Source organism: Haliotis rubra, unplaced genomic scaffold (genome assembly GCF_003918875.1).
Source record: "Haliotis rubra isolate DU_JTF1 unplaced genomic scaffold, ASM391887v1 Scf145, whole genome shotgun sequence".
NCBI lineage: Eukaryota > Metazoa > Mollusca > Gastropoda > Lepetellida > Haliotidae > Haliotis > Haliotis rubra.
The window spans coordinates 1,045,232-1,069,389 of NW_025765392.1; the positions used below are offsets into that span (position 1 = coordinate 1,045,232).

The 24,158-nt window shown below is 40.6% G+C and overlaps 1 protein-coding gene across 1 annotated transcript in view; it reads left to right on the forward strand.

Annotated features, from left to right (window-relative positions):
- The window catches only part of LOC124269441 (tyrosine-protein phosphatase 10D-like), a 53,657-nt gene that overhangs the window by 22,573 nt on the left and 6,926 nt on the right, over positions 1-24,158 (forward strand). Inside the window, exons 4-31 of the mRNA XM_046704443.1 lie at positions 121-209; positions 469-649; positions 1,138-1,428; positions 2,875-3,141; positions 3,841-3,892; positions 4,238-4,365; positions 4,740-5,006; positions 5,421-5,693; positions 7,557-7,707; positions 8,823-8,950; positions 9,989-10,089; positions 10,493-10,688; positions 11,454-11,723; positions 12,018-12,302; positions 12,861-13,130; positions 13,366-13,629; positions 14,597-14,742; positions 15,064-15,153; positions 15,585-15,648; positions 16,177-16,662; positions 17,209-17,380; positions 17,515-17,599; positions 17,979-18,146; positions 18,416-18,550; positions 19,856-19,978; positions 20,539-20,687; positions 21,569-21,704; positions 22,600-22,702. Of these exons, the coding sequence (XP_046560399.1) occupies positions 121-209; positions 469-649; positions 1,138-1,428; positions 2,875-3,141; positions 3,841-3,892; positions 4,238-4,365; positions 4,740-5,006; positions 5,421-5,693; positions 7,557-7,707; positions 8,823-8,950; positions 9,989-10,089; positions 10,493-10,688; positions 11,454-11,723; positions 12,018-12,302; positions 12,861-13,130; positions 13,366-13,629; positions 14,597-14,742; positions 15,064-15,153; positions 15,585-15,648; positions 16,177-16,662; positions 17,209-17,380; positions 17,515-17,599; positions 17,979-18,146; positions 18,416-18,550; positions 19,856-19,978; positions 20,539-20,687; positions 21,569-21,704; positions 22,600-22,702 (5,070 nt within the window). The remainder of the gene's footprint in view (positions 1-120; positions 210-468; positions 650-1,137; positions 1,429-2,874; positions 3,142-3,840; positions 3,893-4,237; positions 4,366-4,739; positions 5,007-5,420; positions 5,694-7,556; positions 7,708-8,822; positions 8,951-9,988; positions 10,090-10,492; positions 10,689-11,453; positions 11,724-12,017; positions 12,303-12,860; positions 13,131-13,365; positions 13,630-14,596; positions 14,743-15,063; positions 15,154-15,584; positions 15,649-16,176; positions 16,663-17,208; positions 17,381-17,514; positions 17,600-17,978; positions 18,147-18,415; positions 18,551-19,855; positions 19,979-20,538; positions 20,688-21,568; positions 21,705-22,599; positions 22,703-24,158) is intronic.

Here is a 24,158-nt window from a genome sequence, read left to right on the forward strand (position 1 = left end):
TGTTCACTAGCGAATGAAATGGTTATAGTGATGTTTGTTTTGCATTTTATTCAGCTTTTGTGGAGCTCTGCTTGATGTACCGATAATCGTGTTATCTAATGTGTACCTTGTCCACTGTAGTGCCATCTTCTCCGATCAACTTGGCGGTCAGTGCAGTCAACACCACCCATCTCACGGCCACATGGGAGTATGCTGCAGACAGTTTGCAGGTAGGCGATTGTTTCTCTTGACCAACACCTGATTATCTGGTCCATCACCTGAATGTCTTGAACAGTTTTCACCTTCGTTTTGCTTTTTTTACTCCCCATGAAGTCTATTTTTGCATAATATTAAGACTTATTCTATGATATTAATATTATATGTATTGGTCCAAAATGAGATATGCTATATTGTGATGCATTACCTACTTAAATTCCTGTATTTGTTGATGATGGATAATAGCAGTGATATGCATGGTGTTATATTCAGGATGGGTATCGACTATCCTATATGGAGTCTGACAAGACGGAGGAGTTAAATGCAACATGTTCCGCTGCCCCACCATGTGTGTTTGCTCCTGGGGCACTTCCTGGACATCTGTATCGGATACTGGTGTTTGCCACCAGGGACAACTTGACCAGCACTGCCGTCATGGCACAGAGGAACACAAGTGAGTTCAGAGGAAATCCTAGAATGAATATAGGAAAACTACCATGAAGTGGTGTTCCCTTATTCATTTCCCTCAATATGTGTTTGAAAAGGGGGACAATTTGTAAAACTCTTCTAAAACTTCATCCAAGAAGATGACAATGGATACTGTTCAGGGCCCAGATTTTCGAAGCTCTCTTAGCGCTAAGATAGTTGTAAGTGCCATACATTAACATTAACTTACGACTATCTTAGTGCTAAGAGAGCTTTGAAAATCTAGGCCCAGGTGTATAACACCAACCAGACACACCAGACAGCTATAGGAAAAATGACCTCTTCCAAGTTAAGCTTCTGTACTTAACCTGCTTAATATTGGAGAAATGGTTTGTTCAGTTTGGTCAAGTTTGTCAAACTGTTTTCTGGTAAAAATCACACTTACTCTAAGGACACAATGCCTGCTCTATTTAGGGGAATAGTTTATGTGACGTTTCTTTTTCTTTCTGTTTTCAGAGCCTGTGGCTGTGAGGGGCTTGGATGGTTCTGCCGGCGTCCGTCGGATCGAAGTGACATGGTCGGCACCGTTACACTCGGAAGTTGAATATTTTGAAGTTTCAGTTGTCAACACTCAGACAACGGCTGAGCAAATATTCAATAAGACCTTGGAATCTGTGGTGGGACGGAAGTATATATTCAGTGAAGACACCTTGATGGGAGGAGTTTCTTACAACGTTCATGTCTTCATGTTGCAGCTGCTGGTTACAACAAGGAGATGTGACAAGGTGGCTGAATGTTGCAGCTGCTGTTAGTTAGTTATGATGTAATGTTGTGACTGTGACATGGTTAGTTACCTGTGACTGTATAGTGAAAGGATGTTAGTTACCTGTGACTGTAGATGAAAGGATGTTAGTTACCTGTGACTGTGGATGAAAGGATGTTAGTTACCTGTGACTGTGGATGAAAGGATGTTAGTTACCTGTGACTGTAGATGAAAGGATGTTAGTTACCTGTGACTGTGGATGAAAGGATGTTAGTTACCTGTGACTGTGGATGAAAGGATGTTAGTTTACTGTGGATGTAGACCTGTGACTGTGGATGAAAGGGATGTTAGTTACCTGTGACTGTAGATGAAAGGATGTTAGTTACCTGTGACTGTGGATGAAAGGATGTTAGTTACCTGTGACTGTGGATGAAAGGATGTTAGTTACCTGTGACTGTGGATGAAAGGATGTTAGTTGACCTGTGGATGAAAGGATGTTAGTTACCTGTGACTGTAGATGAGAAAGGAGGTTAGTTGTGACTGTGGATGAAAGGATGTTAGTTACCTGTGACTGTGGATGAAAAAGGATGTTAGTTACCTGTGACTGTGGATGAAAGGAAAGGATGTTGAAAGGATGTTAGTTACCTGTGACTGTGGATGAAAGGATGTTAGTTACCTGTGACTGTGGATGAAAGGATGTTAAAGGATGAAAGGATGTTAGTTACCTGTGACTGTGGATGAAAGGATGTTAGTTACCTGTGACTGTAGATGAAAGGATGTTAGTTACCTGTGACTGTGGATGAAAGGAGGTTAGTTACCTGTGACTGTGGATGAAAGGATGTTAGTTACCTGTGACTGTGGATGAAAGGATGTTAGTTACCTGTGACTGTGGATGAAAGGATGTTACGTGTGACTGTGGATGAAAGGATGTTAGTTACCTGTGACTGTGGATGAAAGGATGTTAGTTACCTGTGACTGTGGATGAAAGGATGTTAGTTACCTGTGACTGTGGATGAAAGGATGTTAGTTACCTGTAACTGTGGATACCTGTGACTTTGGATGAAAAAGGATGTAGACTGTGGATGAAAGGATGTTAGTTACCTGTGACTGTGGATGAAAGGATGAAGGATGTTAGTTACCTGTGACTGTGGATGAAAGGATGTTAGTTACCTGTGACTGTGGATGAAAGGATGTTAGTTACCTGTGACTGTGGATGAAAGGATGTTAGTTACCTGTGACTGTGGATGAAAGGATGTTAGTTACCTGTGACTGTGGATGAAAGGATGTTAGTTACCTGTGACTGTGGATGAAAGGATGTTAGTTACCTGTGACTGTGGATGAAAGGATGTTTGTAGATTCTTGGTCAAACAGTTTTCAACAACATTTTACAAAAGAATGCAGTTTTGTGTTTCCATTTAGCATAACTATCTGAAATAAGAATTGTACCTGTTATTTTGCAAAAGTCATGACAATGTATGATTCAATCACAGTTCCGGAGAGCCCTACTGCCTTGAAGGGAACAGCCGAGAACACCACAGCTCTCACCATCTCCTGGACATTGCCCCAACACTCCCACTTTGAGCACATCCTCATCATGTTGACTAAACCCACTCAAGAAATGGTGAATATCTCCCTGGACAAGGAGGAAACCAGGACCACTATCGTCAATCTCCTCCCTGGTTCTGCCTATCAAGTGTCAGTGCTCGTCACTACCAAAGCTGTCAGCAGCAGTCCAATCACAATGACCTTCAGGACCAGTAAGTACTTACATCTGTCTGCAGGAAATGCCGATCTCATTTAGATATCATCTTCAATGCAATACCTCTCTGCTTGGAGAACTGGGTACATTTCCAAAGGATGTCAGGTGTACCTTCTAATCAGCAAATCAGTGTCTCAGTTATTGAGTGTAGCATTTGGACAACCATGGCTGCTTTCTGTACATCAACAATGAATGTAGTAATGACATCTAATTGGCTCAGGGGGCGGTGGGGTAGCCTAGTGGTTAAAGCGTTGGCTCGTCATGCCGAAGACCCGGGTTCGAATCCCCACATGGGTACAATGTGTGAAGCCTATTTCTGGTGTCCCCTGCCGTGATATTGCTGGAATATTGCTAAAAGCGGCGTAAAACCAAACTCAGTCAGTCAGTCTAATTGGCTCAAGAACCCACTCATTCCTTCATTTAGATTGGTGGTCAAAGTTCCCTCGAGGCTCACTTGACATGGACATCTTTGGAGGTGTTTTCAGACCTTGTGCAGGTTGGAATCAGAGATGAATTTTTGTGTGAAGTATCCCTGTCTCCAGTTTTGCATTAGGATTTAATGCTTGAAACTACTTAGCCTTACTTGTAATAGTATGACTGAAACTGTGCTTCTATCTCCAGAACCTGACCCCCCAGCGTATGCATCTCTTGTTGTCACGGAAACAAGTGCCACAGTCACCTTGACCAACGACTGGAGACAGTAACCCAGATTACTTCATCCTCACAGTTGTTGACGTGCCGGGACAGAGGTCAGTGGCTTGGCGTATCCGCTTACCAAAATGTATTTCTCTTGGATATCAGCTGTTCAGTATGGGACTGTACAGAGTTGCATCCCTTATTTGAAACAGGATTCAGTGATCATGGTTTGAATTCCCCTAATTAAAATCCTTGGTTTGTACCTTGCTCATAACTCAACTGGAAACTATTTCATAGCTGTATCGTTTTGGGCTGTTCAACGAAGTAGAACTTAAAAATAATGATATTTAATGAAAGGCTGTTGAAAGCAACTGCTCACACAAATCAGAGTTCATCAATATCTTGCAACGGCTGTTATAATAAAGTATTAATGTGGGTGTATGTTTTGTATGTTTTAGGAACATATCTGTAGAGAATCCTGTTGCTGTGCTGGAGAATCTGTCGGCAGGGAAGGAGTATGTAGTCAACTCCTATGCTGTCAGTGGTAATCAAGACAGTCAAACAGTGATGCGCACCTTCTATACAAGTGAGTTTTGATAAGTAGCGGCAAAACTTCTTCCGTCCTTCAATGAAAGTTAACTTCTGCTTATGACTGATAACAATCTTTACACTGATTCCATGCTGGAAAAGGTCTTCAGTTATCTATGCTTATTGTACAGGCAACCAAACTCGGATTCGATTGATTGCATGTCAGCAAACCCTGGTGTGGATCGTTCACAATGTCAATCACTGGATTGTCTGGTCCAGAATTCTTGTTTAAAGCAGCCATCATGTAGCTGGAATATTTCTGAGTGTGTCATTAAACAACAACAGGCCTGCTAACAAGAAGCTATGACTTGCTCATTGAAAATTATGAAACTGAAAGAACGTGGAATTTTCACCTTCAACTTCTTTCATCAGAACCACTTCCTCCGACTGGGGTGAATGTGACAGCCTTCAACTCAACTGCTATTGACGTCACATGGGTGGCCCCGGAGACAGGAACATACCACAACTTCACCGTGACCCTTGTCCAAATCGATGGCAACAGCCAGGTGATGACCGCTCAGACAACCAACTTGTATTATGCCTTCCCCATCGTTGAAGCTGGGCAGACATACAACATCACCGTGGTGACCAATCTGGGGATTGAACAGAGCTCACCAGTACTGAAACATGTGACTACAAGTAAGAATATTGGTGCCATCAGTTAGATTACATGACTGATGTGTGAACTGATGTGATGAATGGTTTGCTTCCTAACATTTTGTCATGCTGCTAATACTTAAACATTGTCATTGTTGATTCTATGAAATATTTTGATTTTTTTGTTGAAAAAAACAAATAATTTGCTGAAAACAATCTTTAATATGTTCTGATTTTAAATGATCAAATTATCGATAAATTAACTTGTTTGATCACATTCTTCTGTTGATTTCAAAATTTGGTGAATAACAGTATCAAACATTGTTCTTCAAAAGATGTAAGTTAAATTTTCATAATTTATGAAATGTCTGTTGTGAGCTTTTGTTTCTATGTGAATGTGCCGAGTGATTATTTGTGATAACTGTGTTGTCAACCCAATAACTTATTTCATTTCAGCACCCTTCCCCATTAGCCACTCGTGGGTGTCCTTGAGGGGCACAACAAAGGTCATAATAAACTGGGACGCTCCCACAGGGACGTCATACGATTATTTCGTTTATAATTTCCCCCTTGGTGACACTACCATGGGAGAATTACCCAGTGATCAGTTTGACCTGATACTAGATAACCTTGACCCAGGGAAGGATTACTCCATCACATTGTACGCTGTCAGTAGAGGAATCAAAGACAGTTTAATGAGCGCTGGAACTACGTTGTACTTTACAACCTGTAGGTTTATTTTGATTTGAATCGTTCTAACAGAATCTTTTTGGATGGCTTCTCACTTACTTTAAAATTTGGCTGGTTGGTTTTGGTCATCAATTTCTAGATTTGGATATTTTCGGTTCCTTTCAAAACCTGAATGGTTCCTTTCTGAATTTGGATTTGAATGACTGATTCAAATATGTCTGTTTTGTTCTAACTTTGGCATTTGGATGGCATTTTCTCTACTATAAACGAAATGATGGTATTTGGGTTATTCCACTGCACTATGAAATGCATCTTTTTTTCGTGAAGGTGCAAACTGTAGAAATAGAACTCTATCTGCCTGATGTTTGATTTGACCTTTTGTTCTAGGATTCCTTCCCCACCCCTGCATGTGTCACATCTATTCCTTTACTCTGTATCTTTTTGACTTGACCAGGCTTGTTTCAGAATCCTTGATTGATTGTCTAACAAATGTGACAGACCGACTATTGATTGGAAGTAGAGTAATTGGTGGAGAGCTTCTTTTATTCCACCTGTCAGTTTCAATCAATCCTAGATATCTATTTATAGTATGATGTGGTTAACTCTTGTACGATGCAAGCAGATGTTTAATATTGATATAGCAATCAAGGAATTCTGAAATATGCCGTGTATGATTTTGTATGATTACATTTTGTATGGACCCTGATTTTGTACCATGTATGACTTGTTTTGCTTCTAGCGACTGCTGAATGCTCACATTAGCATAATATTTCACAAGTTAACAGAATGATGATTACTTTTAACCGTCATTTAAAGAATATTATTACTAGCTGAAAATCACATCTGAAAATGCTGGTGGTATTTTCCTTTGAATATTCTGGGATAGAATGGGTCCACAACTCACGCTTGTTGTAGAAGGCGACTAGTGGGATTGGTAGGCAGGCTAGCAGACTTGGCTGACTGATGTCATCATGTTCCAACTGCACAGATCACTGCTCATGATGTGATGGACGGTGGGGTAGCCAAGTGGGTAAAACGTTCGCGCGTCATGCCGAAGACCCGTGTTCAATTCCACACATTGGTACAATGTGTGAAGCCCATATCTGGTGTCCCTTGCTATGATATTGATGGAATATTGCTAAAAGTGGTGTAAAGCCATACTCACTCAATCACACAGTGCTCATGATGTCAATCACTGGATTGCCCCGGCTGAATTATTTAAGGCCACCGTCATGTAGCTGGAATATTGCTGAGTGTGGAATTACACACACAAACAAACAAACAAGCAACACTTATACTTTTACTTCACAGATTGGTGTCCGTTGAAGAAAAGCATTCTGTTTGACAAACATTGCTGTGTGCTTGTCATTTTGTTAACAACTAGATTCCACTTATTTTTGCAGATATACAAGTTATGCATGGCTTCAAATCTTGTTTTGAATCCCATATTTTTTTCTGATATGTAGATATATCTGTGTGTGACTACCTTCTTGAAATATAGCTCTTACATACAGTTTTATTTTGATATATCACTATTTATGAGTGAAAACATTGCATAACTTTATAAATTTTGGTGGAAGAATATTCAAAATGGTGGAAGGGTACAAAAATGTAACTTTTTTTCTTATTGTGCAACATTTTAGTGCATAAGTTTTTGATAGATTAAATATCAGTTTACTATTTTTGTAAAGCAGAGAAAGAAATAGAACTTTGTCTTCGATAATTTTGTTGAACAGTAATCTTTTTATCGGAAATTAAGAAGTAAGAGATGTCCTTTACAAGGTGTGTATTTAGGACAAGCCATCATCCTCATCATTATTCTCTTCATCCTGATAGACAAGACCTGTGAGGTTATTTTGTCTGGAATGAAGTGTACCTGACCTCTGTTTCTCTGTTTGACAGACCCCACCTCTGTTGCCACCCTGCAGAAGATTGAGGCCAACACTACGGCCATTCATGTCAACTGGACCTCACCGGTGTCTCAACACTTTGACTACTTCAACCTAGTGATAGATCCACAGGATGGTCCAACACCCAATATTACACGGGGGATGTAAGTAGGGCACAACTGAGGATGGTCATTAGAGTATAAGGGGTTTATTTCATATGGAGAATGTTTATGATTGGAAAGTCTGCGGCATATAGTCATTTACATAACTAATTAGCAGTGGGTCACAAGGGTGACAAAAAAGGCAGTGGATGACAAGGGTGACAAAATAGTCAGTGGGTCACAAGGGTGACAAAATAGGCAGTGGATCACAAGGGTGACAAAATAGGCAGTGGGTCACAAGGGTCACAAAGTAGGCAGTGGATCACAAGGGTGACAAAATAGGCAGTGGATCACAAGGGTCACTAAGTAGGCAGTGGGTCACAAAAGTGACAAAATAGGCAGTGGATCACCAGGGTCACTAAATAGGAAGTGGATCACAAGGGTCACTAAATAGGCAGTGGGTCACTAAATATGAAGTGGATCACAAGGGTCACTAAGTAGGCAGTGGATCACAAGGATCACAAAATAGGCAGTGGATCACAAGTGTCCCAAAATAAGCAGTGGATCACAAGAGTCACAAAATAAGCAGTGGGTCACCAAGGTCACAAAATAGGCAGTAAGTCACAAGGGGCACGAAATAGGCAGTGGATCACAAGTGTCACAAAATAGGCAGTGGGTCACCAGGGTCACAAAATAGGCAGTGCATCACAAGGGTGACAAAATAGGCAGTGGGTCACCAGGGTCACAAAATAAGCAGTGGGTCACCAGGGTCACAAAAGAGGCAGTGGATCACAAGGGTCACAAAATAGGCAGTTGATCACAAGTGTCACAAAATAGGCAGTGGATCACAAGTGTCACAAAATAGGCAGTGGATCAGAAGGGTCACAAAATAGGCAGTGTATCGGAAGGGTCACAATATGGGCAGTGGGTCACCAGGGTCACAAAATAGGCAATGGGTCACAAGGATCACGAAATAGGCAGTGGGTTGCAAGGGTTACTTATGAATTCATGGCTTTGGTTCACACATGGTTCACACAAAAAGATTCTGTTGAGATCACAACTATGTTGCTTTAAAGAACTGGCATCGCTTGAAATTAAGTGTATACCTGATCTGCAAGCATTGACTGTTCTTTGTTTGAATTTATGAAGTAGAAATATGAAAGTGTTGTATTTCCTAGTGGAGACTCAACGTTCTGGTTTGGAGGCCTGAGTCCTGGGAAGATGTACAACATCACCATCAACACCGTCAAACATCGGGGCGCTGAGACCGTCTGGGGAATGGCCACCTACATCGTGGCAGTCACAGGTAGGTTGTCATCATATATTTCACCCTCTGAAGATTCTGGTTAGATTTGTCATTATAATAGGCATCTAACTGTTTTGGTATGTCACACACGTGTCATCATATCCCCAGTATGTAAATTGATGCTCATCATGTCAGTCACAGGATTGTCTGGTCCAGACTTGATTATGTATCAATGCAGCTGGAATTATGCAGAGGGAGGTTTAAACAGCAGTCATAAAATAAATCCATAGAAGAAATATTTATAAAGCATATCTGACAGCTTTGGCACAGGTTTGTTTAGGTGTACTGACTCTTACAGGCCATTGTTGAATGTTGTTGTGTGATGTGGTGTGAATGTTGTTGTGTGATGTGGTGTGAATGTTGTTGTGTGATGTGGTGTGAATGTTGTGTGATGTAGTGAATGTTTGATGTGTGAATATTGTTGTGTGATGTGGTGTGAATGTTGTTGTGTGATGTGGTGTGAATGTTGTGTGATGTGTGAATGTTGTGTGATGTAGTGAATGTTTGATGTGTGAATATTGTTGTGTGATGTGGTGTGAATGTTGTGTGATGTGGTGTGAATGTTGTGTGAATGTTGTGTGATGTAGTGAATGTTTGATGTGTGAATATTGTGTGATGTGGTGTGAATGTTGTGTGATGTGAATGTGGTGTGATGTGGTGTGGATGTTGTGTGATGTGTGAATGTTGTTGCAGGATGTGTGAATGTTGTGTGATGTGTGAAGTGTGAATGTGGTGTGATGTGGTGTGAATGTTGTGTGATGTGTGAATGTTGTATGATGTGGTGTGAATGTTGCTGTGTGATGTGTGAATGAAGTTGTGTGATGTGGTGTAAATGTTGTGTGATGTGGTGTAAATGTTGTGTGATGTGTGTGTATGTAGTTGTGTGGTGTGGTGTGAATGTTGTATGATGTGGTGTGAATGTTGTGATATGGGAATCTTCACACTAGTGAACAGAAATATTTGTGTGTATCTGCTACTAGCTGTTTTACCGATGACTAATTGTATGTCTATAATGGTCTTGTTCATCTCTCCATTCAGAGCCGGAACCGGTAGTCAATCTTGGTGTGATGCCTGTTGATGAAGAGACTCTCAGTGTGAAATGGAATTTAAATGCTGTTTCTCAACAAGATTACTTCATTGTAAGTTGACACTTATTTGAGAATTATGGATGAGGATGGGTAGGTCTTGCACATCACATTAACTGCTATTTTTGGGAGCATGTGAAAATATGTATTGTGTTCATTTTCTTTGCATTTTACTTTTGTAATGTTAGGGCCTGAAGTTAAAGACTGGAAGCGAAATAACTCACATTATTTCACGTGTTCTGTAATTTTACATTATTCTCAATTTGAATGGAGTAAAAATAGTTTTAAGATGTCATTTAATGAAACTTCAGATGATGTTTTGTTTTAACCACCCATCTTTTGTTAATTTAAGACACATTAAATTAGCTAATTATACTGATCAATTAATAACCTCAGAATATCATCTATTTTAACAACACCTTTGTGTGAAATGTACATGAGAATGTGTTTGTTCCAGCTTGAATATGGTACCGGTACCGATGACCAGCTGCGATCGCGACAAGTCGAGTACTTGTCTGGCCAGACATCCTACGAGGTCAGCCTGACCCAGCTGTTGAGCGGGTACACCTACAATGTGACTGTGAAGGCGGTGCGAGCGGTGCCCCAGTTAGACTCGGCCGACAGTTCAACACAGTCTCAGACAGCAACCACAGGTACACAATGTCCATAACATTAATACACCAAATCAACACCTAAGGTATGCCTACGTCACCGAATTGTCTCGTCCAGACTTGATTATTTACAGACTGCTGCCATTTAGCTGTGTGGTGTTAAAAACAAACTACAACCACATCGATCAGTTGGTCAGCGTGAAATTATGGGGTCACACAATTCTTGTAGCATCAAGCTCTGGGTCAGAAATTCCATGCTATTGTGGAAGCTAGGCTTCTGTTGCCTTACACCCAGCTTATGTTGTATACTTCCCTACTGACAATGTAGTTCCCACTAATCCATTGATCATCAGCGAAATATTGTTGCAAACGATTCTGATTTCTGGGGGGCCGTGGGGTAGTCTAATGGTTAAAGGGTTGGCTCGTCACACCGAAGACCCGGGTTCGAATCCCCACATGGGTACAATGTGTGAAGCCCATTTCTGGTGTCCCCCGCCGTGATGTTGCTGGAATATTGCCAAAAGCGGCGTAAAACCAAACTCAGTCAGTCAGTCAGTCTGATTTCTGGTATTGTAACAGGTAACCTTAGATTCAGCTTGGGTTGTATGCTTCCCTGGCAGCTGAGAACTGACAATGTAGTTCCCACAGATCTGTTGATCATCAGCTAAATATTGTTGCAATTAATTCTGATTTCATGGTATTGTGATGCCTAACCTGCTAGAGCCTTACAGCCAGCTTGTATTGGATACTAGTATTTAAACACTTGCGTATTTATGGATTCATTAACCTTTCCGTCCTTTCTTTCAGCACCTAAGCCTGTGACGTCCCTCCAAGCTGTGGTAAATGGGACGACAGTCAACCTACAGTGGGAAGCTGAGACTGGCAGCAAACAGGACGTGTTCCGAGTCGACTTTAGACCTGTGTTCCGGAACTCTGCCGCAGCCTTCATTGAACAGAACACTACCCAGCCAGCCTTGTCTCTGCCGGGCCTGTTTCCTGGTGAAATGTACCAGATCCGAGTGTATGCCATTAGTGGGAATATGATCAGTGAAATGACCCCCAAAACAGCTGTTATAGGTCAGTAGTCTTGGGCAATAGACAAATTGAGTGTTAATATGGATTTTTTGTTTCACTGGATTTAAACAGAGATTGTCCACTGGAGTCGGCGATGTGCACTATGATTATCTCATGTGTCTTTGTGCTGATCATTACCTATATCACTTGGCCACATCATCCATCTTTGTTTCCATAAGTAATACATTGAGACCATGAAGTGCAAATCTTGTACTATTATACAATAATGACCTCAAGGGATGTAAGAAGTTCATATAGACTTCAAATTCATATAAACAAGTGGCTCTTCTTCTTCAGCCCCCCTGGCCCCAACTGACTTGTCCATAATGTCGGAGCTGACCACAACCTCCACCGTGACCTTGGGCTGGACGTACCAGCAGGACGAGACCTTTGTCCAGGCATGGTCTGTCAGTGCCTACAATGACACCTTCTCCCTGCCGGCTGCCACTGTTACACCTGGTTCCAGCACCCTGGTGCAGTACACTGTTGATAGTCTGAAAGCTGGTGCCAAGTATCAGTTTCATGTCATGGCCACTGTTGAAGGGAAGGAGTCAGCCACACAGACCGTCAACACCACCGTCAGTAAGTAGCGTAACACACAGTTGTGTTTGTACTGTTAAATTGCTGGTCGATCACATCATTGCTGAACACGACTGAGAATAAGTGAGGGGAAAGTGTGTCTAAGTTGTTGAAACCCGAGAGCGTTGCTCCAGATTTGCTAGTTGTGGGTTTCATGCCAGATTTGCTGTGCCTGTGATCCTTGGCTTGTCAGCACAATGTTTGTCAGCTTTCATCGTGTGTATCTTACCAAAATGGTCAATGTCTTCAACTTGCTTCTCCTGACTCCTTGTGCTACAGTTCCCTCATTAATGACTTCTAGGTTTTGAGTGATGTGTCTGTAGAAGCTCTCAACAGTATCACACAGTAGTGGATGGAAATTCACTATTTAATTTGCATTGATGGCACTTTTCCACTGATCCATGGATTTCCGCCGATTTTATTTCAAATAAACACCCCGAAGCCCCCATTTGATTACACAATATTAAGTTTTCAGCTGAAGATAGATTTTCCTGTTGCCATCCCTGAATTTGAAGCTTGTATTACATGCACTACATGAACTGCAATGTTCATTCACAACAGAGCCCCTGCTGAATATTGCATGGAGTGAGTCGACCCAGCAGACGACCAATGCCTCCGTGGTCTTCACCTACAGCCTCCCCAGCAGCGACGACATCTTCACCGGCATCCGCTTCTCCGTCAACGCTAGTGTCCCTGACATCTTCCGTCCCAAGAGCAACGTCAGTGTTGTCAAATTCGACAGCCTGGTGGCTGGAACACTATACAATGTGCGGGCAGTCAGTGAAATCAGCGATATGATCAGTGATCCCAAGTTTCTGCCCATCAGAACCAGTAAGTGGCCAGTCTCACTTTAGATATACAGTTGTTAGCAACACATTTTCCCCCGAACAATTTAATCATAAAAAAATTCACCACAGGATTAAACAAGGTCTGGAAGACATGGCTGTTGCCTTACGGCAAATATTAAGCTGACACCCTTTGAAAAACTACAACTTGACCCAACATTGATCGCTGATAGGCTCTGTTTGGTTTTCTTAGACAAGTGGAATCTTGACTTCTGTTTCAGGACCAAACCCAGTGCCTGTGACCTACTCTTCAATGTCTAATGAGATCAAGATCCACTTCGGGCAGCTGAACGGCAATGCTGATGCATTTGTTGTGAAATGTGACATGAAAGGGGTGACATGCTGGAACCACAACTACCCCTCCCAGGTACATGAAGTGACGGTCAACAACCTACAGCCCTACACCAACTACAACATCACTGTGCTCACCAGCGCTGGAGCCAAGAGCGAGAGTCAGACATTCTTGATAAGAACCAAAGAGGCTGGTGAGTCAATTTCTTCTCCTTCAGGTCATACTGCAATACATATACAGAAAGTGATTTTGTGGCATTTATATTGGCTGACTTTACAATTTAAAAAAAATAATTATTCGTCCATAAGGGCAGTGGGATAGCCTAGTGGGTAAAGTGTTCCCTTGTCACTCCGAAAGCCCGGGTTCGATTCCTCACATGAGTAAAATGTGTGAAGCCCATTCCTGGTGTCCCCCGCTGTGATATTGCTGGAATATTGCTAAAAGCAGCATAAAATCAAACTCACTCACTATTCGTCCATAAAGAGAAAAATATGATTTGGCTAATCCTAATTTTCCTTTTTATTACCCACAAGGGCGAAAATATCGGGGTTCTTATTTTTCATGCTATACCGCAAGGCAATATATCACATGAACAATGCTATGACCTTACGTTTCTTCTATGACGTTCTGTTCTACATGCAGTGACGGTGGTTAGCCAGCCTATGTTTGAAAGTAGATTTGGGTATATTTTCCTCAATTTGACGACTTCGGTAATAAATAGAATATTATATTCGTGCCCATATCATAGTATGTTTACGACACTTGTGCCTAGATATCGGTATATCCTTCGCTCTCGCTCGGGAAATACCAACATTTAGGCACTCGTGTTGTTAGCATAGTATGACATGGGCACTCAAATAATAATATCCTCTATATATCTTCTCATTCAACATGGAAGTCCATGGAGATAATATATGATTTCGTATTTGTTTTTCAAAAACATCAATCTTCAACGTGATATTGTAATTGTTATGTGTGTAAAATACTTTACGTGACCTATCCGATGACTGACTGGCTCACGAATGCGTCTCAGCCATGATGGGGTGTTTGTTGCACAAGGGAGGGATCTGTGGGACTGTGGGATTTGCATGGGAGCATCATACATCCCAAATTGATGCACCTTAAAGTTTGATGATATTTCATGAAATTATCTTTATCAGCTCCATCCAAAGTGCGTAACGTGAACGCTGTGAGGACATCGAGTCTGACGTCTGTGCTGGTCACATGGAACGAGCCACAGTACACGAATGGGGAGGTCCAGCACTATGTCATCTCATATTCTGGTTATGATCAGTCAATCAATGGGGTAGGTACATCACTTGTAACCTCTACATGCATTATCTGCAGATTTGTGGTCTGTATTTTTGTTGAATAAGTACAGTGAAACCTGCCAACACCGGCACCTGTCTAATCCGGCACCTGTCTAATCTGGCATACTTTGCATACTTCATCTATCCAACTTCTAAAATGCCTCTCAAAGAAGTGGAGAAGAACTGACCTAAAGAATCATCAGAATGTTGTTATCGCTGTGTGATACGCTCTCTGCATTATGTTGATGTTTCATGGTCAGTGATGATATGATGATGCGTAATGTTCAGTGGTGATGATGTTCATGTTCATGTTGTAGCCTAAAGACAATGGAAGCAAGGAGGCTGACAGCAGCAGCAGGAGACTTGAGTTGACTGGTCTCAAAGCTGGATTCTTCTATACAGTTTCTGTGAGTTCCCCAAAATGCTGAACTGATCTTCCCAACTATGCAGCAAATTAATTCAAACTTGTATCAACCCTTAGCCATGTTGTAGACAAGGAAAGATGACTCCATTAAAGAGGAGTTGAGAACGTCAATATTAAAACTGTTTAACAGTAGCAAAAATTCTTGATTGCTCTGATAAAAGCTGTTTACTCAGCATGTTTGTAAGTTACTTATATGATGATGAGAAAAATGTATTATTCTTTGCCACGATGGCATGTTGCCTTTAAATGGGACTTCTTCTGGGTGCTTGTCTGTAGGTGAAGATGGTAATCACGTGTATATGTCATGGGTCAGTGACTATATGTGTATCGTTAAGTATGTTTTACTGGATAGGAAGTGCCTGTTGTTTTGTGGCAGTGTGTTTCCGATGGATGATGGTGGTGTGTTTTGTTCAGGTGAGGGCATTTACAGTGGATCTTGGCAGTCCAGGACGTGCAACAGTCCAGCTGGGAACAGCAGGTAAGGCCATAGTAACAACATCAACATCAACAACAACAACAACCAACAACAACAACAACAACAACAACATTAACAACAACATCATAACATTAACAACAACATCAACAAACAACATAACATGAACAACATCAACATCAACAACAACATAAACAACATCAACAACAACAATCAACAACATCAACAACATTAACAACATTAACAACAACAACAACAACAGTAGTAATATCACAAAATTAAGCCAGCATCTGTCATGCAAATTTTATGGATTCTGTGAATTATCTCCCTTTTGTAATTGTTGATATACAAATGTGTATTTGATATATGTCCTATTGGTATATATATACACCATTTACATCGTGTACACCATGTGTGTAACACATTTGACATTTGAGCCATCATGGACTGTTGATAGACAAATTACAGACACATCGTTAGTGGTGATGAGAGGCACAAGATGCATATTGTTTCATCAGATGCCTTTGCTCCATAACATTGCTCAGGACCATCTGGTATCCTTTGTCTCCTCAGCACCAGCTCTAAAGGCTGGTTTCACCCAGGACTCTGCAAAACCCCGACAAGCAGCCACGGAACCAGGAAATATTGGTGAAACATTCGTCAAGGTGACTTTTCCTAACTCTTTCTCGGACGCCAATGGACGAATTGTCCAATATACAGTGATCGTGTCGACCGATGGCGCTCTCACTGAGCTGACGTCACCCCAGCTGCCCAGCTGGAAGGAGGCTCAGCAGAAGGCCACCATCAAGGCGTACCAGACCATCGGGAACTGCTCAGACTTCTTCCTGGCAGACTCAACGTGTGGTGCCCCAGGTAGGAGGAGGCGGGCTGCGGAGACGGTAACGTACAAGGTGTTCACAGTTGGATCCCAGACCAGCTGTGGCAACACAGACTACTGTAACGGCCCTCTGAAACCTGAAACTACTTACTACTTCAAGCTCCGAGCTTACACAATTGGCGGATACAGGGACACTGCGTATTCACAAAAAATAAAAACAGGTTTGTGGTTATTTAATTCTCAGTAGTAACTTGTTGAAGACAGTGGAATACTACCTTGTTTAGGTCTATAGTGATCTTTGATGGTCAACCACTTAATTTCAAGACCCTTGTAAGGTCTGGATTATAGTTTGTCTTCACCAACTCATGTTTCATCAGAAGCTAAAGTTACTGAATGGTCAAGGATTGACTCAAATGATGAGTGTCATCATGTCCCAATTGTGTACATCGACATGCATGATGCCAGTCACAGGATTGTCTGGTTCAGACTCAATTATTTACAGACTGGATTCAGAAAGCTGTGAGATTGCTGAGTGCAAACAAATGGTGTTTTATAACCCACTCTTAGTGTGTTAAAGTACTGTTATGCGAGCTATATTGTGAAGATAACCGAATGTAAATTATATGTAACAACTGTACATGTAGATGCCCTTTATAATGGCTGCATGGATGAGCATAATTTTGTCCTAACATGCAGTTGGCTTATTTGTGAGGTGTAACTATTGTCTTTCTCACTGTGAATTTCCATCTCGCTCTCTCTTCTAACAGCTGCCACACCCACCAATATTGGGGGTATTGTTGGAGGTGTCATAGCAGCCATCATCATCATCGCCATCATTGCTGTCGTGCTCATCTTCCTTCGCCGACGAATCCCTAAACGTGCACACAAGTACAATGGTGACCGCATTCAGTTCGAGCAGTCCAGTATGCACAAGTTTAGGTGAGTTGCCTCCCTTGTCTCCTTCATTGGCTGAACTTAATGACCAACAAATGCTTGGTGAAAGTAACAAATAACAAATGATTGGAAGTCCACTACACTATCAGAATGTAATATACTTTGTTTCTGTCCACCAGTCGTCCTGTGAAGTTGGCTGAGTTCAAGGAACATGTGAGGAAAATGACAGCTGACTCCGACTTTAGATATGCTGAGGAATACGAGGTGAGGGAGACAGTTGGATAATCCCCAAACTTGAAATATTGTTGGCATTTTGACTTTTTAAAATTTGAACATTTTAAAATTCTAGTAACAGTTCTTATTGTAGAAGTATTACAAAGGAATGAATTGAGTACCTTTTATTCCACTGTTTGAGTTCTGAGAGTCCTGTGTGNTTAAAAGGGTCGCCACGCCGAATCCCAGGGTTCGAATCCCAACATGGGTACAATGTGTAAAGCCCATTTCTGGTGTCCCCCGCCGTGATGTTGGAATATTGCTTAAAAAGGTGTAAACCCATACTCAGTCAGTCAGTCAGTCAGTCTGAGAGTCCTCTTGACAAGATATTCTCTGACACAGTCTTGAACTAAATATTTTCTAATGACAGGACTTGAAAGAAATTGGAAGGGATGGGCCATGTATGGCAGCAGAGTTCCCAGCAAATAGACCCAAGAACCGATTCACGAACATCCTGCCGTATGACCACTCACGGGTGAAACTTCTTCCTACCGATGATGATGAAGGCTCTGACTACATCAATGCTAACTATATGCCAGTGAGTATCTCATTTAGAGGTTGTATTGGGAACAATGTGTTTGTACTTGTAGAATATATCCATTCTGTGGTATTTAAAATATTTTTTATTTACAAAGGTACTGATAAAATCTATGGAATTGATATTCTTTGAACCTTTGAAACTATTTTGAATTATTTTAGGTTTTAAAATTATTCACATTGAATTCATTGTATGAAGATGTAAATGTGAAAGTGAACGATGGAAGTTTGTTTTGAGAAGCATATCGTGACTGACTTCCTTGTTGCCAGGGTTACGTGTCTAAGCGAGAGTACATCGCGACCCAGGGCCCACTCCCATCAACACGTGATGATTTCTGGAGAATGTTATGGGAACAAAATGCACGGAACATCGTCATGTTGACCAAGTGTAGTGAGAAAGGAAGGGTAAGAAATCTTGATTTTACCGAATTTTATGCCTTTGATTTATTTTCTAGACATTTTTTTAATTCCCTGTTTTTTAACCTGAAACTAATTCCATTTTGTTTTTCATTAGTGTTTCATTCATCTTAATTATCTCCCCTTGACTGTAAGTACTGATAAACTGTGACGAAGCCAGTGACAAATGTCATGTATTTGTGCCTTATAGCGAGATATTGCAGTGGTAGAGGAAAAAGTGAGTTCAAACATCAACAGGTCTAAAACCTCTTGATAACAGTTTCTCTGCATTAATACATCATGTCCACAATGCTGTGTGTCCAGTAAATAATTCTGTGATGTAGACATGAAAACAAGTCATGTAAATGTATGGTCTTAGTATTGGATGCTAAGATTACTTACAGGCTGACCTGTATGTTAGTCAGAGAGTGCTTATGATGATGACTACGGTAGCTGGAATATAGCTTAAGTTAAAGTGACCTCAATCACATACTATTGGTCCAAGTACAACTGTGCAGTAGTGTAATTCATGTGGTGCTCTTCATGATCAAACTGGAGACATACCACGACTGATTCAGGATTGTTTATGTAGAAAGGTAGTGTATGACAAATTATCCTTCAAATATAAGCTGTTGACATGTTGGTTTACCAGTACGTTGTTTGTTTTCCCCATTAATTTGTGTTCTGTTTATATGTTTTGATTCCACACCCATGTTTATATTTTAACAAACCCAATCCAGTTTTCACCAAGCTTCTTGTATACTTAGTGATGTGATGTGGCCTATTTCAGGAGTTCGCCGGGGGTTTTGTGAATGAGGAGGTACTATTTCATTCACTGCTGGAAAACTGTCTTTTCCTTTTAATAACATTTTTGAAATTCTGGTGTTGGATTTTGGTTTTCTTGTGAAACATAAAGGTTCTTGAGACCTTTAGGCATGAAATTTGAGGGCAGAATTTCATTCTACATTAACAGTTTTGAAGGAGTTTTCTTTTCAAGCTTTATGGGGAAATTTAAGGGGCTGAAGTTGGCTGAAGTTTTAGGGGTTTTTGTTTAATAGGAGAGGGTTTATTATTTAAAAGATTTGAATTTTCAAACAAGTCATCATTATCACTGCTAAAATAATGCATATTATTATAAACTTATGTATTTTCCCTTCATTAGGCTTGACAACATTAAAATTGCTAACGTTCAACATTGCTAGTATCTATTTGTCTCTTGTTTTTACCAATGTTATCAGTGCTTCATTTTCTGATCATAGTCCTGGAAACGTCATCTTCATGATTAATCATTGCTCTGTGTTTCTTGTCCTACAGGAGAAAAGTGACCACTACTGGCCAAATGATTCCGAGCCCAAGTTTTACGGTGACCTGCAAGTGGCTATACTGAATGAAACCCATCTGCCGGACTGGACAATATCAGAGTTTAGGATACAGCTGGTGAGAGAACTTGCATGCATATTATTGATATATTGTTGTATATCATTTAAGCTTAAACAAATGCCTGTACAGATTTATAAACCCAGACATCAACTTTTGATTTATTGTTCTGAAAATTAGTTCTGCACCAGAGCTGAAGTATATTGATGTGTCTTCAAAATTGGTCAAATGATTGTCTTCATAGGAAAATGCCATTGTGGAAGATTATGAGGTAAGTTGTACCTGACTGTATTTGCCCTATGAGAAGAGTGTGTATTTGCCCTATGAGAAGAGTGTGTATTTGCCCTATGAGAAGAGTGTGTATTTGCCCTATGAGAAGAGTGTGTATTTGCCCTATGAGAAGAGAGTGTATTTGCCCTATGAGAAGAGTGTGTTCTATTGATGTGTCTTCAAAATTGGTCAAATGATTGTCTTCATAGGAAAATGCCATTGTGGAAGATTATGAGGTAAACCTGACTGACATGATGTATTTGCCCTATGAGAAGACATTTGCCCTATGAGAAGAGAAGTATTTGCCCTATGGGAAGAGTGTGTTCTGAGAGCACTTCTGTTTTTTCTAGGGAGAACAACCACAACAGATCCGACATTTCCATTACAAAGCCTGGCCCGATTTTGGCGTTCCCAAAGATCCCACATCTCTCATACGATTTGTCCGTACTGTACGAGAGAAGATGTTCAGAGATGGAGGCCCTATCATCACCCACTGCAGGTATGACATCACACACCAGCTGATACATATGTCAGTAACGCCATCAGGTGGACGTGATTATGTTGTTGATAATATGGTGCACAGAGCAACAAAGGTTTAAATCCTCACTCAAATTTGTTCAACCAATAACTTTGCAATTATTTAATGGATTGTTTTCAGATTTGGGTACTGGCTTCCTTAGTTATTGGAAGGTGCAGTGCAAGGTTTGATACAGATCTTGTATTGTTGTTCAGCTAAAGTGTGTGTGTGTGTGTGTGGGGGGTACGTTATAGTTGACGCCTCGTCTATCCGTCCAACCGTCCGTAGTCATTTTTGTTTCCAGAGCATAACTAAAAAAATGTTCAATATTTTTCAACAAAAATTGGTAGATATGTATCAGACAGAATCTAAAGTGCTGCCTTTTGCTTTTACAGATTTTTGCCATTTATATTTTTCTCGATATCCATGAAAACATTTGGACTTTGTCTCAAAAAGGGGTGGATTTCGTTTCCGGAACATAACACAAAAAATGCTCTATATCTATCAGCAAACCTTGGCAGATATATGTGACACATCCCAAAGTGGTGACTTCTGCTAATTTTGGAGTTTGGGCATTTATATTTTTCATTTTTTCCATGGGAACGATTTGGACTTAGTCTAAAAAAATCAAGTCTACTGTCAGATGATTTGTTCTTTCAAATGTGTGGGGGCCAGGGGGATTTGTCATCTTCTAGAGATTCTTGTTGTCTTGCTACGCTAGAATGAACATTAATACATGTAATAAAGAATAACATGGAAAATTTGATTAACTGTTCCACCTCCAGGTGTAATTCATAGAGGAATGCTCGGAGATTGGAACATCTACGAATGGGAAGAGTTTATAACTCTGTGTTTTGTTGCAGTGCTGGTGTTGGTCGGTCGGGGACGTTCATTGTGTTGGATCACTCTCTGCAGCACATCAAGGAGAAGGACATTATAGACATATACCAGATTGTCTATAAGCTGAGGAAAGAGAGAGTGTTGATGGTGCAAACAGAGGTATGTTGGTGATGAGTTTTACTGAAGGTCTGATAAGAACATAACATGATAAGCAGTGGTTCATTAACTCAATATTTATATTGGGGGAAGAGGTGGAACAGCCAAGGTGTTCACTCATCATACCAAAGGCCTCAATTTTCAAAATGGTTACCATGTCCCTCGCCTTCATACTGCTGGAACAATGTAGGAATATTGCTGAAACCCAGCTCACTCACTCCTTTCAATATGAGTGTTCTTGTCTTATCCTTATCTTTAACGCAGACTGAAAAATCACATTATGCCACACCTGGTGCTCCACATTAAGAGCATAAAACACCAGATAGTTCAGTGAGTGAGTTTAGATTTACGCCGCACACAGCAATATTCCAGCTATGTGGCAGCGGTCTGTAAATAATCTAGTCTGGACCAGACAATCCAGTGATCAACAGCATGAGCATCGATCTATACAATTGGATACACTGACGTGTCAACCAAGTCATCCAGCCTCTTACGAAGAGCATAAGCTACTGAAGATCAGTTCTTACCCAGATCTTCATGGGTCCCAGACAGTTCAGGGTCAGTTTACTGCTTCTGACCGGCTTTCCATTTGAAACTCTGACAGTGACCTAGAACTTTTAAAACAGCCACCATGGACACACACGCACACAAACACAGACACATGCATGCATGTTGCTCTGTAAGAGTGATAATCTTGCACACGACTTTCAACCCAATTTCATCCCACCTCACCTCACCTTTTCTTAACATCTTTCACGTCAGCTCAGTGTGAATTATGAATGTATTTAGTTTTACCTGTGAACATCTCTGTGCACTAAAAGACAATGACCAATTCTGGATATTTGTTCTCTGCCACGTAGATGCATGTTTTCTTCACATGCTATTATGTCTATTTCAGCAACAATACAAGTTTATTCATGAGTGCGTGCTGTGTGTGTTAGAAGGGCGTGAGGACGAGGCCACGTACGCCAACGTTGGTCATGTCAATGTCGCATATGAAGGTACGTCCATTTCACTCTTCATTGGTCATTTATGTAACTCAAACCAAGTAACATTGGGGATTAGGTCTGATTCTAACACGACTTAGTGGGAAGAGGGTCCAAATCTGCAGTCTTATTTCTCCCTACTAACTTTAAGATACATCTATTATCTCTGCTTTAACTTATGGGTCTTTGCCACTGACAATGATATAATCTGGTGTATTTCAATCTCATTACAACTAGATTTTATACTTGGATATGACACTTACCCTGGTCCTCAAAATTTGGCTTATCTACGGTAATATACAGTATGTCAAGATCTGATAACATCAAATGAACCCTGAACCCAACTTTGACTTTCCAATCAAATATATACGATTTGTGGGGTTTTAGCTTACTGGATATCAGGTCTGGAAACATTTTGGATGTATTTTGTTATGGCCTTGATTTCAAAATGTTTATCACAGCTCTTTAAACGCCCTTTTTGATGTAGATGCATCGGCATTCACCATCAACCGATAATATCAATATCCATCAAATAGAGATGTGTTGCATTATGGTTTAGCTGTTGGACTTTCTCCATTAGAAGTATTAATGCTGAATGGCTGATTCTGTCGTTCACCATATGCGACCACCTGAAGGTGTCATGTCAGTCAAAGATCTGGTTTTAATGAGATTGGTCTATTTTGGTCAGTGGTTGCTGATGTTCGCTGCCTTATGGTAGAGTTGAACAACAGGATGGAGTTCTATGGATATATAACTTCTCATATTGATAATAAAGATGTTGTATAAACATAGAACTCTCCCTGTTATTCATCACACCGACTTCTGAATACCACTCAAAGATGTTATGGTAGAGTTCAAAGACGGCATAATTTTGATGTCATTAAGTTTCCATTTCCAACTAAATACCTAGCTAAGCAGTGTATATATCTAATACAGCAGGTGTATATCGTGATTCAGTCAATGTCTAGTAAAGGGAGATAACCAGTCCATCACTGCAGGATTTTTAGAAAGAAATTGCAAGATAATTAAATTGACTTGTTTAGCCTATGAAATAACTTAAAATCTGTAGGCTGAATTTTGACCCCAGTGTCAATGAAAATATCTGAATAAATTTTCATATTGAGAGTGGAGTGTCCCATTTCATGTAATATTTAATAACTAATTTTAAAGCTTTGTAGAGGTAAATGTTTTTCACTGATAACATAAACCCCCAAAAAGAAAAGAAGTTTCAATGCTTACTTTCATATTATTGCATCGAATTTAAAAAAATATGTCAAAATGGACAAGAAATCACTTTTGTTCCCAGTTTTCTTGCAAGGTTTGCAATGTTATGAGTTCTAGATATATCCCTGAATTGTCCATTGGAATAATGTGAGTGGTGAGAGTTGATTGGCTCAATGTCAAGAGTGTGTAGAAATGGAACCATTCAGATTCCGGTCATCAGCCACAAGTTTTCCTTTCTGGAGATTAG